Below are 15,148 nucleotides of genomic sequence, written 5' to 3'. Positions count from 1 at the left end.
TGAAACCTGACATGGGGCTAGACATATTGTCAATTTCCCAGCTGCCCCAAGTCATGTGACTTGTGCTCTGATAAACTTCAATCACTCTTTACTGCTGTACTGCAAGTTGGAGTGACTTCACCCCCTCCCTTCCCCCCCAGCTGCCAAACAAAAGAACAATGGGAAGGTAACCAGATAGCAGCTCCCTAACACAAGATAACAGCTGCCTGGTAGATCTAAGAACAACACTCAATAGTAAAAACCCATGTCCCACTGAGACACATTCAGTTACATTGAGAAGGAAAAACAGCAGCCTGCCAGAAAGCATTTCTCTCCTAAAGTGCAGGCACAAGTCACATGACCAGGGGCAGCTGGGAAATTGACAAAATGTATAGCCCCATGTCAGATTTCAAAATTGAATATAAAAAAATCTGTTTGTTCTTTTAAGAAATGGATTTCAGTGCAGAATTCTGCTGGAGTAGCACTATTAACTGATGTGTTTTGAAAAAAACATGTTTTCCGATGACAGGATCCCTTTAACTTTTAGTATGTTATAGAATGGCCAATTCTAATCAACTTTTATATTGGTCTTCATTATTTATTTTTTATAGTTTTTTTAATTATTTGCCTTCTTCTTTTGACTCTTTCCAGCTTTCGAATGGGGGTCACTGACCCCATCTAAAAACAAATGCTCTGTACGGCTTCACATTTACAGTTATTGCTACGTTTTATTACTCTTCTTTCTATTTGGGCCCTCTACTATACATATTTAAGTCTCTTATTCAAACGAGTGCATGGTTACAAAGGACTGTTGGACCCTAGCAACCAGATTGTTGCCATTGCAAACTGGGGAGCTGCTGAATAAAAAGCTAAATAACACAAAAACACAAATAATAAAAAATGAAAACCAATTGCAAATTGTCTCAAAATATCACTCTCTGCATTATACTAAAAGTTAACTCAAAGATGAACAACCCATTTAATAGTGCGTATAATTGTGAAATGTTAGATTTGTGTATCGCTATGTGATTCAGTACAAAGAGCGAATTCTGCACAGTCCCCCTCCTGCCTTTTGGCTTGTGACCCCTGCCTCTCTTTCAGTGTGTCAGCTCCTATAAGTCTCATCCCTTGTGCTTCCCCCAAGGCATCTCTTGCTGTTCAGTGTGATTGGCTGAAGTTCCCACATCTCTGAATTTCTCTCACATTTTGTGACACTTCCTGGGGGTTCCTTGGAATCTGTCATTGTGCCCCTGATAAAATGTACCCTACAACCAGCCCTGGGGAGTCTGTGATTGGGGCAGGTGACCCCCCCTGGCCTGGATTGTGTATACTGGATTGTGTATAGAGGAATTGTGTATAGTGGATTGTGTATATTGGATTGTGTATATTGGATTGTGTATACTGGATTGTGTATACTGGATTGTGTATACTGGATTATGTATACTGGATTGTGTTTACTGGATTTCTGGATTGTGTATAGTGGATTGTGTATAGTGGATTGTATATACTGGATTGTGTATACTGGATTTCTGGATTGCGTATACTGGATTGTGTTTACTGGATTTCTGGATTGCGTATACTGGATTGTGTATACTGGATTATGTATACTGGATTGTGTATACTGGATTTCTGGAATGTGTATACTGGATTGTGTATACTGGATTGTGTATACTGGATTGTGTATACTTGATTTTGTATACTGGATTATGTATACTGGAATGTGTATACTGGATTTCTGGATTGCGTATACTGGATTGTGTATACTCGATTATGTATACTGGATTGTGTTTACTGATTTCTGGACTCTGTATAGTGGATTGTATATACTGGATTGTGTATACTGGATTGTGTATACTTAATTGTGTACACTGGGTTTCTGGTTTGTGTATACTGGATTGTGTATACTGGATTGTGCATACTGGATTGTGTATACTGGATTGTGTGTAATTGATTGTGTATAATTGATTGTGTATAGTGGATTGTGTATACTGGATTGTGTATAATTGATTGTGTATACTGGATTGTGTATACTGGATTGTGTATAATTGATTGTGTACAATTGATTGTGTATACTGGATTGTGTATAGTGGATTGTGTATACTGGATTGTGTATAATTGATTGTGTATAATTGTGTATACTGGATTGTGCATAGTGGATTGTGTATACAGCACAAAGAGGGTGAAATTGTTAATGCCATTGTGTCCTTATGTTCAAATAGGCCCTTGGGAGCAGAAGAAGAAACTGAAGTTTTGCCTCTGCTCCTGACAAGCTCAGATTGTGTATTTACTTCTGGTATCTGGATTCTCTCTTCCAATCAACCCAACCCATTAGTCGGACGGGATATCCTCTTTGTGCCTTAAATCTGTGATTAGCTGTTAATCTCTGGCTTGGAGGGGATGGTGGGGAGGGGAGAACTGAGTTAATCTGGAATTCAAGAGGTGTCGTATGGAATAGAAATTCTGGTAACATAGAAATCTGCAGGGCTAACGCTGCTCTCTGTTAGAGAGAAATAAAGAAAGAAATGAAGTGTGGGATTTGTGCCAGAAGACAATCATGAGTGAGCGAAGTGTAATGTGTAGCAAACATCTATAGCTGTGTATGTTACCTGTGTATGTAACCTGTGTATGTAACCTGTGTATGTAACCTCTGTGTGTTAGGTTATCACTAAGGTCACTATTGTATTTTGCAGCACCATCTCAGGGCACCAGCACTGTGTCAGTCTCTCTGGGCGCTAGCCCTGCTGCAATATTCTTGGCCAGTAGAACTGCTGCTTTCTATCTGGGCACTAGTCCTTCTGCACTCTCTCTCTCTGAGCAACTAGCCCTTGTGCACTCTCTCTGAGCACTAAACCTGCTGCACCCTCTCTCTCTCTCTCTCTCTCTCTCGGCACTAGCCCTTCTGCACTCATTCTGATCACAAACCCTGCTGCACTCTCTCTGGACACTAGCCCTTGCTCACTCTCTGTAAGCACTAGCCCTTCTGCACTATCTGTGCACTAACCCTGCTGCACTCTCCCTAGGCACTAGCCCCTCTGCACTCTCTGGGCACTAACTCTGCTGCACTTTCTGGGCACAAATTCTGCTACACTGTCTCTGGGCATTAACTCTGCTGCACTCTCTCTGGGCACTAACCCTACTGCACTCTCTTTGGGCATTAACTCTGGTACACTCTCTCTGGGCACTAACTCTGCTGCACTCTCTCTGGACATTAACTTTGCTACACTCTCTCTGGGCACTAACCCTGCTGCACTCTCTCTGTGCACTAACTCTGATACACTCTCTCTGTGCATTAACTCTGCTGCACTCTCTCTGGGCACTAACTCTGCTTCATTCTCTCTGTGCACTAACTCTGCTACACTCTCTCTGGGCACTAACTCTGCTACACTCTCTCTGGGCACTAACTCTGCTACACTCTCTCTGGGCACTAACTCTGCTACACTCTCTCTGGGCACTAACTCTGCTACACTCTCTCTGGGCACTAACTCTGCTACATTCTCTCTGGGCACTAACTCTGCTTAATTCTCTCTGGGCACTAACTCTGCTTAATTCTCTCTGGGCACTAACTCTGCTACACTCTCTCTGGGCACTAACTCTGCTTAATTCTCTCTGGGCACTAACTCTGCTACACTCTCTCTGGGCACTAACTCTGCAAAACTCTCTCTGGGCACTAACTCTGCTACACTCTCTCTGGGCACTAACTCTGCTACACTCTCTCTGGGCACTAACTCTGCTACACTCTCTCTGGGCACTAACTCTGCTTCATTCTCTCTGTGCACTAACTCTGCTACACTCTCTCTGGGCACTAACTCTGCTGCACTCTCTCTGGGCACTAACTCTGCTACATTCTCTCTGTGCACTAACTCTGCTTCATTCTCTCTGTGCACTAACTCTGCTTCATTCTCTTTGTGCACTAACTCTGCTTCATTCTCTTTGTGCACTAACTCTGCTTCATTCTCTCTGGGCACTAACTCTGCCACACTCTCTCTGGGCACTAACTCTGCTACACTCTCTCTGGGCACTAACTCTGCTACACTCTCTCTGGGCACTAACTCTGCTGCACTCTCTCTGGGCACTAACTCTGCTTCATTCTCTCTGGGCACTAACTCTGCTTCCTGGTTAGTAGAACTGATGCACTTTCTCTGGGTACAAGCTTTGCTGGACACCACAAACACTACTGCACATTATATTTTCCTCTGTAACTACAAATACTGTCCTCTCAAAGATAAATGCCCACCTCTCCATTTGTAATGGTTGAACCGTTAAATCAGTGCTTACATGTTACATATTATTGTCTCTCCAGACTCTGCAGCCTGACGTTGAAGAAGCTTTTGGTGCATAAAGAGTTGGACCGAGACTTGACTTCTGTTGTAATTGCTGTAAAATTGCAGGTAATTATTTGTTACTGTACCAATATATGAGACCTGAATACCATGTAGCCCAGGTACTGAGATCTTACACTTTCCAGTTCTTCTATAGAAGATGCATGTCTGGGAATGCCACTAGAATTATACTCAAGTCTCTTATCTACTTATTTTCCTTATCCTTTCCCAATACTGACTTATACACGGAATTATACCTGTACCCCTGTATCAGTACTCTTTCTACACACACTAACATTCTATTGTCCTTTGTAATGAGTGTTATACCCAATCTGTTATCTACTATTATGCCTAGATCCTTTCCTATTACTGATTTATACACAGTATTATACTTGTTGTATTAGTGCCTTTATATAAAAGCAAACATTCTATTGGCTTTTGTATTGAGTGTTACTCCCAATGTGTCATCTACTATTATGCCTAGATCTTTTCACATTACTGATTTATACACAGAATTATACTTGTACCTTTGCATTAGTGCCTTTATATAAAAGCGAACATTCTATTGGCCTTTGTATTGAGTGTTACTCCCAATATATCATCTACTATTATTCCTAGATCTTTTCACATTACTGATTTATACACAGAATTATACTTGTAGCCTTGTATCAGTGCCTTTATATAAAAGTGTAAGGCTATAGTTAAATGGAAATGCTATAGAAGCGTTACCAGTAAACATCTCCTGTGACTCGTAATCCTCAGGTGTGAGCCCTCGAATATGTTGGAGGCAGGATGTAGTAGAACTATACCTAGATATATCCCAATAAATGGGTGTCAGCGGTTCTTGAACTTATTAGGCTTTATTAATTGGATTCACACAGGTGTTATGACAGAGATGGAGCAGGAGAACAAGATGCAATGGTTAGGCATACAATTATAATCAGGGCCGCCTTCAGAGATCACAGAGCACATGCATGCTTAGCTTTTATACTTATAATAGTGACACCATCTGACCAGTTTCTGAACTGCCAGAGATATGCTTTGACCAAGGAACTGGAATTTAGGTCCGTTCTAAAACCCCCTTAGCTGTCAGATCTTAGGGAACTGCCTGATGAAAGTGCAACAATTTTACCAGTCCCCTACATAAGCTAACATTCAGTTGGCCTTTGTACAAAGTGTTAAACCCAATCTGTTATCAGCTATTATTCCTAGATTCTAGATTGCTGATTTATACATAGACTTATGATTTTATCCCTGTATCAGCCCAGGGCACAAATACGCAGTCGCCAGAATCTCACTATAACTGGCCTTCAGGCTGGGCCCCCTTAGCTCATAACAAGGTTACAGATATATAGAAAAATTGAGGTAACAGTCACCCTGTTATAATAACAGGGGGTACCAGGGACACAAATAAGCACTCACTCCAAATCTCCCCCTAACTGACCTTCAGGCTGGACCCCCTTAGCTCGTAACAAGGTTACAGATATATAGAAACATTGGGGTAACAGTCACCCTGCTATAGTTCCAGGGGTACCCAGGGCACAAATAAGCACTCAACCCAAATCTCCCCCTAACTGACCTTCAGGCTGGGCCCCCTTAGCTTGTAACAAGGTTACAGATATATAGAAACATTGGGATATCAGTCACCCTGCTATAGTTCCAGGGGTACCCAGGACAGAAATAAGCTCTCACCCCAAATCTCACTATAACTGGCCTTCAGGCTGGGCCCCATTAGTCCATAACAAGGTTACAGATATATGGAAACATTGGGGTCACTCTAAGCATTCTCCCTGCAGGGATCCAAGAGAGTTCTGCGTTCCAATGAGTACATCTTGCCGCCCTGTGGAGTTATGGAGACGGATCTGGAGCTCACTTTCTCTTTGCAGGTATCACATAATTTTCATTCCCTAAACAATGCTTGTATCATAATGGACATGTACTAAAGAATTATCTTTTCCTCACTGGTGCTAAGTAATGTGCTTTGTTTAATATTGGGTATGTTCTGAATCTAGCATTTGTCCAATTTCTAGTTCCTTTGCTTTTTAACTTGTTTATTAATGACCTGTAGGTGGGTGTTGAAAATACTGTCTCTGTTTTTGCCGATGATACTAAATTGGGCAAAACTGTAAGTACCATGCAGGATGCTGCCACTTTGCAGACAGATTTGAACTGAATTGGGATAACTGGGCAGCAAACTGGAAAATGAGGTTCAGTGTTGCTAATTACAAGGTTATGCACTTTGGTAGAAATAATATAAATGTGAGTTTTTTGGTTTTTTGAGATAACAAGTTGTCTAATTCTGGGCAGTGTCATTCTGTGGCCGCTAATGCGAATAAAGTGCTGTCTTCCATAAAAAAAAAATGTATTGACTCAAGGGTTGAAAACATAATTTTGCCTCTTTATATGTCCCTGGTAAGCCCTCATCTGGAGTATACGGTTCAGTTTGGGCTCCAGTCCTTAAGAGGGATCAGTAGACATATGCAATGTCCACGGGTCCTTTTTGTCCTGCACTGTCACCTGCCTCAGTTCCAATGAAATTAACTCAGATTTAACCCTTTTATACAGTATGTTCTACATCATTTATTTTATTTAGGGGCCCAGGTTCTATGCAGGGAAATACCTGGTTTGTAAGTGGCACATTAGCAGCCATCACCCCAGATATTGGCTTAAAGTGGTTGTTCACCTTCAAACAACTGGTTGTTTTCAGATAGATCACCAGAAATAACGACTTTTTCCATTTACTTTCTTTTTTCATGTGTCAACGTTTTTCTAATATTGAAGTGTAAAGTGTCATTTTTCACCTTCTAAAGCAGCTCTGGGAGGGGGGTCACCGACCCTGTAAAATGTTCTAAATTGATACATTTAGTTGATACATTTCTTATCTTTATCCCTGCTGAGCAGAATCCCTGAGTTTCATTACAGGCAGCTGTTAGAATTGATACAATAGTTGCTAATACTCCAGAGATGCTGCTGAGAAATGTATCAACTAAATGTTGCAAAATTGTAACAGCTCTCCACCTGAATTACTGAGCTGCCAGACTCAAACACCAGAGACAGGAATATTTAAGTGCACTTAGGGGGTTATTTACTAAACTCCGAATGCAAATATCACAAAAAATTCTTGATTTTTCTTTATAAAATCGGACTTTTAAAAAAATCACACATTTTTCTGAATTTATTAAACCTTGAGGATGGAAAAATCCGAATCTTAAAATCCGGCATCTCAGACCTGTCGAGGTTGCATATAAGTCAATGGGAGAAGTCCCAATGATTTTTTGATGTGCGCTGAGTTTCGTGCAATACTCGAATTACGAAAAAATCGTGAAAATCTGTTTTTTTTCCCGCAAAGCAAATTTTCGGGGAAATTTAATAAGAAATAAGCGTAAAAAACCAGAATGGATTTAATCGGAGTTTGTAGCAGAAAATATTGACATAAATTCGGACTTCGATAAATAACCCCCTTAGATTTTGAAATAATGGTAAAAAAACAAATAATGGAAAGTATTTGAAAAAAGTCTTTATTTCTGGGGAACAGACTGAGAACAAATGAACTAAAAAAAAGTTTTGGGTGAACAACCCCTTTAAAGTGACAGTGTCACTATTTATAACTGTATGTTTTCACATGTGGGCATTCATTTCACAACAGTTCGTGATTGGCCAATCATCCCATCATATTTTCTGGGCCTCATCTTTCCACTTTACAATCCTTCTCTCTCTCTGTATGAGTGCAGTCCCTTGGCAGAAACCCACCCCGGATTCCATATTGTACTTTTCTTGTTTCTGAATCCAGCAGCAGAGAATAAGATTGGTAACAAGTTGCTAAAATCATAGTGATGGAAGCTTTTGTGCTCATAAAATTGTTTTTCTCCCATTTCAGTATCCACATTTCCTGAAAAGAGATGCCAATAAACTGCAAATTATGTTACAGAGAAGGAAGAGATATAAGAACCGCACAATTCTGGGATACAAATCCTTGGCTATAGGAGTCATTAATATGTCAGAGGTAAGATTGAATTCTGCTTATTTCTCTGCTAGAGAGACAGAAGCTTCCGACCCACAGTGATACAAGTAATCTTTGTGCAAGACTGTCCTGGACAGATTTCCTTAGTGATCATAGCAAGACTGAGATCCTTATGGATAGTCCATGGGAGAATTTCTTCCGTTTAGCTTCATGAAAAATTTGCGAATGTCCCACAAAATGATGAAAAATTGGTGAAAAATTGTGAAATCGGAAAGTTCACGAAAAAATCGTAAAAATCCAAACGTTTTCACGAAAAAATTGTGAAATTCAAACGTTTTCACAGAAAACGTACAATTTGAAAGTTTTCACTACAAGAATCAAGCAATTCGAAAATTTCACAAAAAAATTGGGCAATTCCAACATTTTCACGATAAAAAATTGAGCAATTCGAACGGTTTCACTAAAATCAAGCAATTTGAGCGTTTTCACTTAAAAATCGGGCGATTAGAGCGTTTTCACTAAAAAATCTAGCAATTTGAACGATTTCACGAAAAAATCGTGAAAATCAGAAATTGACGTTATCACAAAAAACTATTGAAACCGTTAACGACCATGTTTGCGTCTTTATGGAACGATTACAGACCACAACGACTTTTACGAAAGTTTGCTACCAAATGGCTCTTGCGAACATGCACAGTGTCTGTTATAAAATTTCGCAATTCCGAAGCGTATTTTGCAATTAAATATTTAACGAAAGTCCAGAGCAGGCGTTAACAATAACCTTTGCTTAGCTGTGTAATATTCACCAGTGAATGATTTTATATTGCGTGCAGTGCTAAACATTTGCAAAAACACCATTTTAAACATTGCTTGTGATTTTTAATGGCTTTCCCCCTTTAATGTCCCTGGGTGCAGGACATTCATCAGCAAGATTACTGAGGTCTGGAAGTTAACGTTAACTTTTAGTATGTTTTAGAATGGCCAATGCTTAGCTAGTTTTCAATTGGTATTCATGTCTTAATTTGTAAAGTTTTTGAATTATTTGCCTATTTCTTCTGACTCTTTCCAGCTTTCAAATCGGGCGTCACTGACCCCATCTAAAAACAAATGCTCTGTAAGGCCACAGCTTACATTTTTCAAAGTCCACCAAATGACTCCAAATTGGTTCTAGGAGATCCCCCATAGGCTAAAACAGCAATTTGGCAGGTTTTAGATGGCAAATAGTCGGTCAAAATTTTAAAGAGACAGTACATGATCGAATTTTCAAATTTTTTTCAAATTCGATTCGAATTTGGACTATTCCCTAGTCGAAGTAAACTAAAATGACCTTGAAATTCGAATTTAAAATTTTGATTTTTCAATTCGACCCTTGATAAATCTGCCGCTTATTGTTATTGCTACTTTTTAGTACTTGTCTTTCTCTTCAAACCTCTCCTATTCATATTCCAGTCTCTTATTCAAATCAATGCATGGTTGTTAGGGGAATTTGAACCGTAGGAACCTGATTGCTGAAATTACAAACTGCAGAGCTGTTTGAATAGCGAAATAACTCAAAATAACTCAAAAAACACAAATAATACAAAATGAAAACCAATTGCAAATTGTCTAAAAATATCACTCTCTACATCATACTAACAGTTAAAGTAGTGACACTGGACAGAGAAATGTCCTTTTATCTTTACCTCTGTTTATTAGAATAATTCAGCAGCCTCTTTCACTCATAGCCGGCCTGTAACAAATCACTACTCTCAGATTTCTTATTCTGCTTTTTCTTCTTCCTCAGGTAATGCAACACCCCACCGAAGGCATGAAAGTCCTGGATCTCCATAGTAATCGAAAGGATCCCACCATAAGGGTGGCTGAGATTAGTATATTTTCTTTGTCCAGCCAACCGATAGACCAGGAGGATGTTACTGTACCACCACTCCCAAAGATGATGGGCCTGGGTGAGATATCATTTTATCTTGTGGCATTTGACAATATTATGGTACATAAAAAGCATGATATTCCGCTATGTAGTCAGCAGTGATGAACTGGGCCAGAAGAGATTCTCTAATTAGCCCCACCAACAGTTTTGTGCAGGACCGCCATCAGAAATCACAGAGCCCCATACGACAAAATTTCCTAGGCCCCCTGGGCTGCGCCCACCGCAAGCCCCACCTACAGGTCCGCCCCCCACCACACAGTAAAAAAACAAAAAAAAAAATATTGGTGGCTAGGGTTCTCACATGTTAATAAAAATAAAAAGATATTGGTGGTCAGGGCCCCCCATAAAAAAACATTTGTGTCCAGGGCCCCCCCATTAAAAAATATTGGTGGCCAGGGGCCCCCCCCCCACATTATAAGAAAATTGGTGGCCAGGACCCCTTAAACGTCCATGCCTTCCCAAAGTCAGCAGCTCTCGGAAAGATGGGGGGGCCCGGATAATCAAGTAAGTGTGGCGTGGCCGGGCCCCCTTACCCTCAGGGCCCCCTACAACTCCTCCCCCCCTGTCCCCCCCCCCGGATGGCTGCCCTGGTTTTGTGCTCAACTCTGGAGACCACATTCCCATAAAGACGTCAACAACCAAGGGTAACTAATATAATATGTTAAAGGTATAACTCACATAGAACAAAATGGGCATTATTGCAAAAAAATTGGAAAAATATATTAAGCTGTTAAAAAGCATATTCTTGTACGTTGCAACTTACTCTGCATGTTGTGCCATAAAACTCTTCATGGTTTTAGAGACTGATAAGAAAGTCAACTCTTCATAGCTTATTATTTTTGTTGTCTTTTTACTGAGCCCCAAAAGCTTCTTGGCCCGTGTTAGTTCTTCATCCGATTAGATTGTATTCCCACTAAATGACCAGCAGCCTCTACATTCTTCTAGATATGGAGAGGTACTGGGAGGAAGAAGAGGAGGAGGACAGCTATTCCTCGGAGCCAGAGGGTAGCGATGAAGGCCCAGGCCAGGTAATAGTGACATTCACTCATCCTGTATGTATGAGTTCTGCATCCAATGTTATATATATATTCAACAACAACTTTATTATTATTATTATTACTACCCTTTGACATACACAGGTAATAAAAGTGGACATGAAATTATATTTCACCGATGAAAACACTATATAATAGTTTTGCAAAAAATATATCTATTTTTATATAATGTCTACATGTGTGGAATCTGCAAGGTAACTTTAGTTTTCTGGATAAGGAAAACATTAAAACATTAAATACTGATTTATGCAGCTTACCTATCAAGCACAAATCGCTACCTGTACCTTTTTTGTAGAGAGAAATGATACCACGTTGAGTTCAAACGTCAGAGATATATATGGGGCTTTATTAATGTTAGGTAGGGAGGCTGTAGATACACAAAATGTATATGGGACTGAGAAGAACTTATAACAGAACTATAGGGGCTACAGTATATTAAAGTTAGGTAGGGAGGCTGTAGATACACAATACTGTGTGTATATGGGACTCGGATGAGATTATTAAGGGTTAATTGTAGTGGTCGCTATAGACCCCCTCAAGTTAGTTGAGAGGAACAGGCTCAGCTCCTGTTGCAAATAGAAAAGGCTGCTAGTTTGGGTCAAGTAATCATGATGGGGGATTTTAAAGGGATAGTTTACCTTTATGTTTTGGTGTGATATACTGTAGACCAGCGGCCCCCAAACTTTTTTTTTGGACCGCAGATCAGTTTCAAGTAAGAATTTTTCTGCAGACCGGTGGGGGGGAAATTCATGGGCGCATTTCAGGCTTACCAAAAAATATTCAAAGTCCAAACAGTATTTTGGTCTTTGTCGGGATCAATAGAAAGCTTCCTGGGCTTCATCATAGCGATAGAACATCAGGGATCTGGGATTGCAGGTAATTGGGGCCTTTTTAATTGTTTTTGCAGCTTTTATAGACTGCACCCAGGACCAGAAGCGGCCGGTTCAGCACAGCTCACATTTGCTACTGGTCCACGGCCTGGTGGTTGGGGTCCCCTGGATTTGCAACTGGTCTTCATTTATAAATTTTTTTGTAGTTTTTTAATGATTTAGCTTTTCCATACTCAGCTTTCCAGTTTGGAATATCAGCATAACAACCAGGCAGTGGTGTCAATGAAATAATTGAAGAGGAGAGGACCTGGGTAGAAAGATAAGCAACAAAATGTAACAATAACATTAAAACAGTTGCCTCATAGATCAATAACTTCTGGGCCTCCGGGAATTAGTAACCCCCTTCTGCAAGCTGACAAAAGTCCCAACAGGGAGACAAATAATTCATAAACTATAAAAAGATTAAGACCAATTGAAAATCTGCTAAGAAAAGTTAATTTAATGGTAAACCACAACTATAATAATCCAAATATTGACTGATGCAACAATACCGCCAAGGCAGTTAATGGGAACAAGTTTATGAAGTTTACGAAGTTTTAGAACTGGTACCTGGATACTTGGGCATGGGAGGGTACTCTGTTGTGCCAAGGAATGGACACGAAGAAAATCATGATGAAAGCCACCTCCTGCCAGTGTCACCATTCGACACAAGTACTGATTTGCCCCCCAAACCATATTTACATATTTGGATACATGCAGCAAGTCAGACTTAAAGTGCTCTTTTTGCTTATTGTGTCTGTGCTTTTAGCCTGTGGCCTTGTAAATCTGGAACAGGTCGGGCTAGTGCACACTATTTTACTCTCAGAATTTGGGTTGCCCCAAGTCCTCCACAATTTAATTTGCCATCACTTTTCTTCACCCTGTGTGGTAAGGAATTTATTTTGTTAAGGACATGGATGATGAAGATTTTGACATCAGAAAACCAAAGAAGTTTGGTAGGAAGGTCTTGCGTACCACATCTCTGAACCGCCAGGTAAGGGGCATACAAGGGTTCAGGATGGTATTGTCCATAATGTCCCATATATATTATGTCTCACTCGCCCTCTCATTGAATGGGATCTGTATGGTGCATGAGTCATGTCTGTATAGTGCCATGAACTATGTCTCACTCACCTTCTCATTGTGTTGGATCTGTATGGTGCATGAGTCATGCCTGTATAGTGCCATGAATTATGTCTCACTCACCCTCTCATTGCATGGGATCTGTATGGTGCATGAGCCATGAAGTGTGTATCTTATGCCAGACCAGTCCATGAAGACCACAAAAATCAGTTACTTCACAATATAATTTCTTGCTTTTTTTTTTTGCAGCCAAACTTTAAACAGAAGTTTGTATCGTTACTGAAGAGGTTTAAAGTGAATGAGGATGTAAGAACCCACTACATCTATGTACTTTCTTTTTTATGTACTATCTTTTCTTTGTGCGAAAATATCATGAAATGCCATCCAAGCTATCCCTTTCCCTAAACCTCCCTAAACCCCATCAGTACAGTCAGCACCTTGTTATACAAACTCACCCTGATACTCATGGTTACATTGTAATGTAGATTGAGAAAAGACACACATGCATTAAGTTTAACCTTTATGTCCAAATAACACATTTTGTTAGATAATCCTGAGGAAGGCGAAACCTCATCTGAAGCCTCTCCAAATTGCCTCTGAGGGTTAAGGGCTGGGACACACTGGGCGATTTGGGGAGATTTAGTCGCCTGGCGACTAATCGCCGCGACTTTCCGTGACCAATCTTCCCTGAATGCCTCCCCTCGCTCTGCGCCTGGCTAAAATGAAAAATCGCCTGCGCTAATCACACGCAGCGATTTGTTTTCCGAAGTCGCCCTTAGTTTCCTCGTGAGGCAACTTCGGAAAACGAATCACCGTGTGTGATTAGCGCCGGCGACTTTTCATTTTATCCAGGCGCAGAGCGAGGGGAGGCATTCCGGGAGAAAAGTCAAAGTGAATAGTCGCCAGGCGACTAAATCTCCCCAAATCGCCCAGTGTGTCCCAGCCCTTAAAATTCCTTCCTGACCTCAAGATGCCGTCAGACCTGTCCCTGGATAAACTTGTGCTAAGAGCTATTTTGATTAACCCTGTATTTTCTCCTTTGCTACAAAGCCACGCAACCCCTTCTTGTACCTATTAAATGTATCTGCCAATACAACTGATTCAGGGAGAGAATCCCACAACTTCCCAACTCTCCCTATAACACCCCTTTCCTCCCTTAACATGTAACCTCCTTTTCCTAATCTGATTGATTCCCTTTTGTCTTCTGGGAGGATCTACTGTTGAATAAAGCATCAGAGGGTTTATTGTATGGTCCTATTGCCCTTTTTTGGAATCTCTCTAATTCAATAAAATTCCATTTGTGCTCTGGAGATCAAAATGGCGCTACATTTTCTAGAAGGGACAATACCAGCTCTCTGTAAAGTGGACCAATGACCCTCTTCTTCTGTGAATCTATGCCCCTTTAATACAGCACAAAACCTTGTTTGCCTTTTCAGCTAGTTGCTGGCATTGATTGCTACATCCAAGTTTATTACCCACAAATACCCCCATGTCAGCTGCCAGTGCCATTTTGTACAGATGAAATTAATGGGCTAAATAGTTTTGTGTCATCAAAAACACAGATATATTACTTACAGTGCCCGCCCCCTAAGAACCCTGCTTCAAGTAGGGAAGGTTCAAGTGACACCCACCCTCTGAGCAAAATGCTTTAGCCACTTTCTTATCTATGTACCCAACAGCCCAACCTTCTATTTACTGCATCTTAAAAAGCAAGTAAATGCATCTGACATGATACGCCCCCATACAACCATGCTGAATTTTACCAAAAATCTTGAATGTGATCCCTTAACAAACATTTAAATTACTTTCCCACCACAAATGTCAGATTTACAGGCCTATAATTACCAGGCTGAGATTGTGAGCCCTTTTTTCAATATTGGAATAACATCAGCTTTCTTCCAGTCCATAGGTATTATACCAGATGAGAGTGACTCTCAGCTAAAACTGAACTAAGC

General features: G+C 40.5%; 1 protein-coding gene across 2 annotated transcripts in view; it reads left to right on the top strand.

The window, feature by feature from the left end:
• Positions 1-15,148, top strand: part of LOC108716564 (phosphofurin acidic cluster sorting protein 2) — a 45,029-nt gene that overhangs the window by 5,424 nt on the left and 24,457 nt on the right. The window contains exons 3-9 of one of the 2 annotated variants that reach the window (XM_018262777.2): positions 4,280-4,367; positions 6,095-6,184; positions 8,176-8,301; positions 10,043-10,205; positions 11,132-11,214; positions 13,021-13,104; positions 13,443-13,499. In XM_018262777.2, coding sequence (XP_018118266.1) covers positions 4,280-4,367; positions 6,095-6,184; positions 8,176-8,301; positions 10,043-10,205; positions 11,132-11,214; positions 13,021-13,104; positions 13,443-13,499 — 691 coding nt within the window. The remainder of the gene's footprint in view (positions 1-4,279; positions 4,368-6,094; positions 6,185-8,175; positions 8,302-10,042; positions 10,206-11,131; positions 11,215-13,020; positions 13,105-13,442; positions 13,500-15,148) is intronic. The other variant, XM_018262778.2, reaches the window with a different exon arrangement.

Source organism: Xenopus laevis, chromosome 5L, assembly GCF_017654675.1.
Source record: "Xenopus laevis strain J_2021 chromosome 5L, Xenopus_laevis_v10.1, whole genome shotgun sequence".
In the NCBI taxonomy this organism is placed as follows: domain Eukaryota; kingdom Metazoa; phylum Chordata; class Amphibia; order Anura; family Pipidae; genus Xenopus; species Xenopus laevis.
Note: the sequence above shows the minus strand (reverse complement) of the source record. Positions and strands in the feature narration are given on the sequence as shown.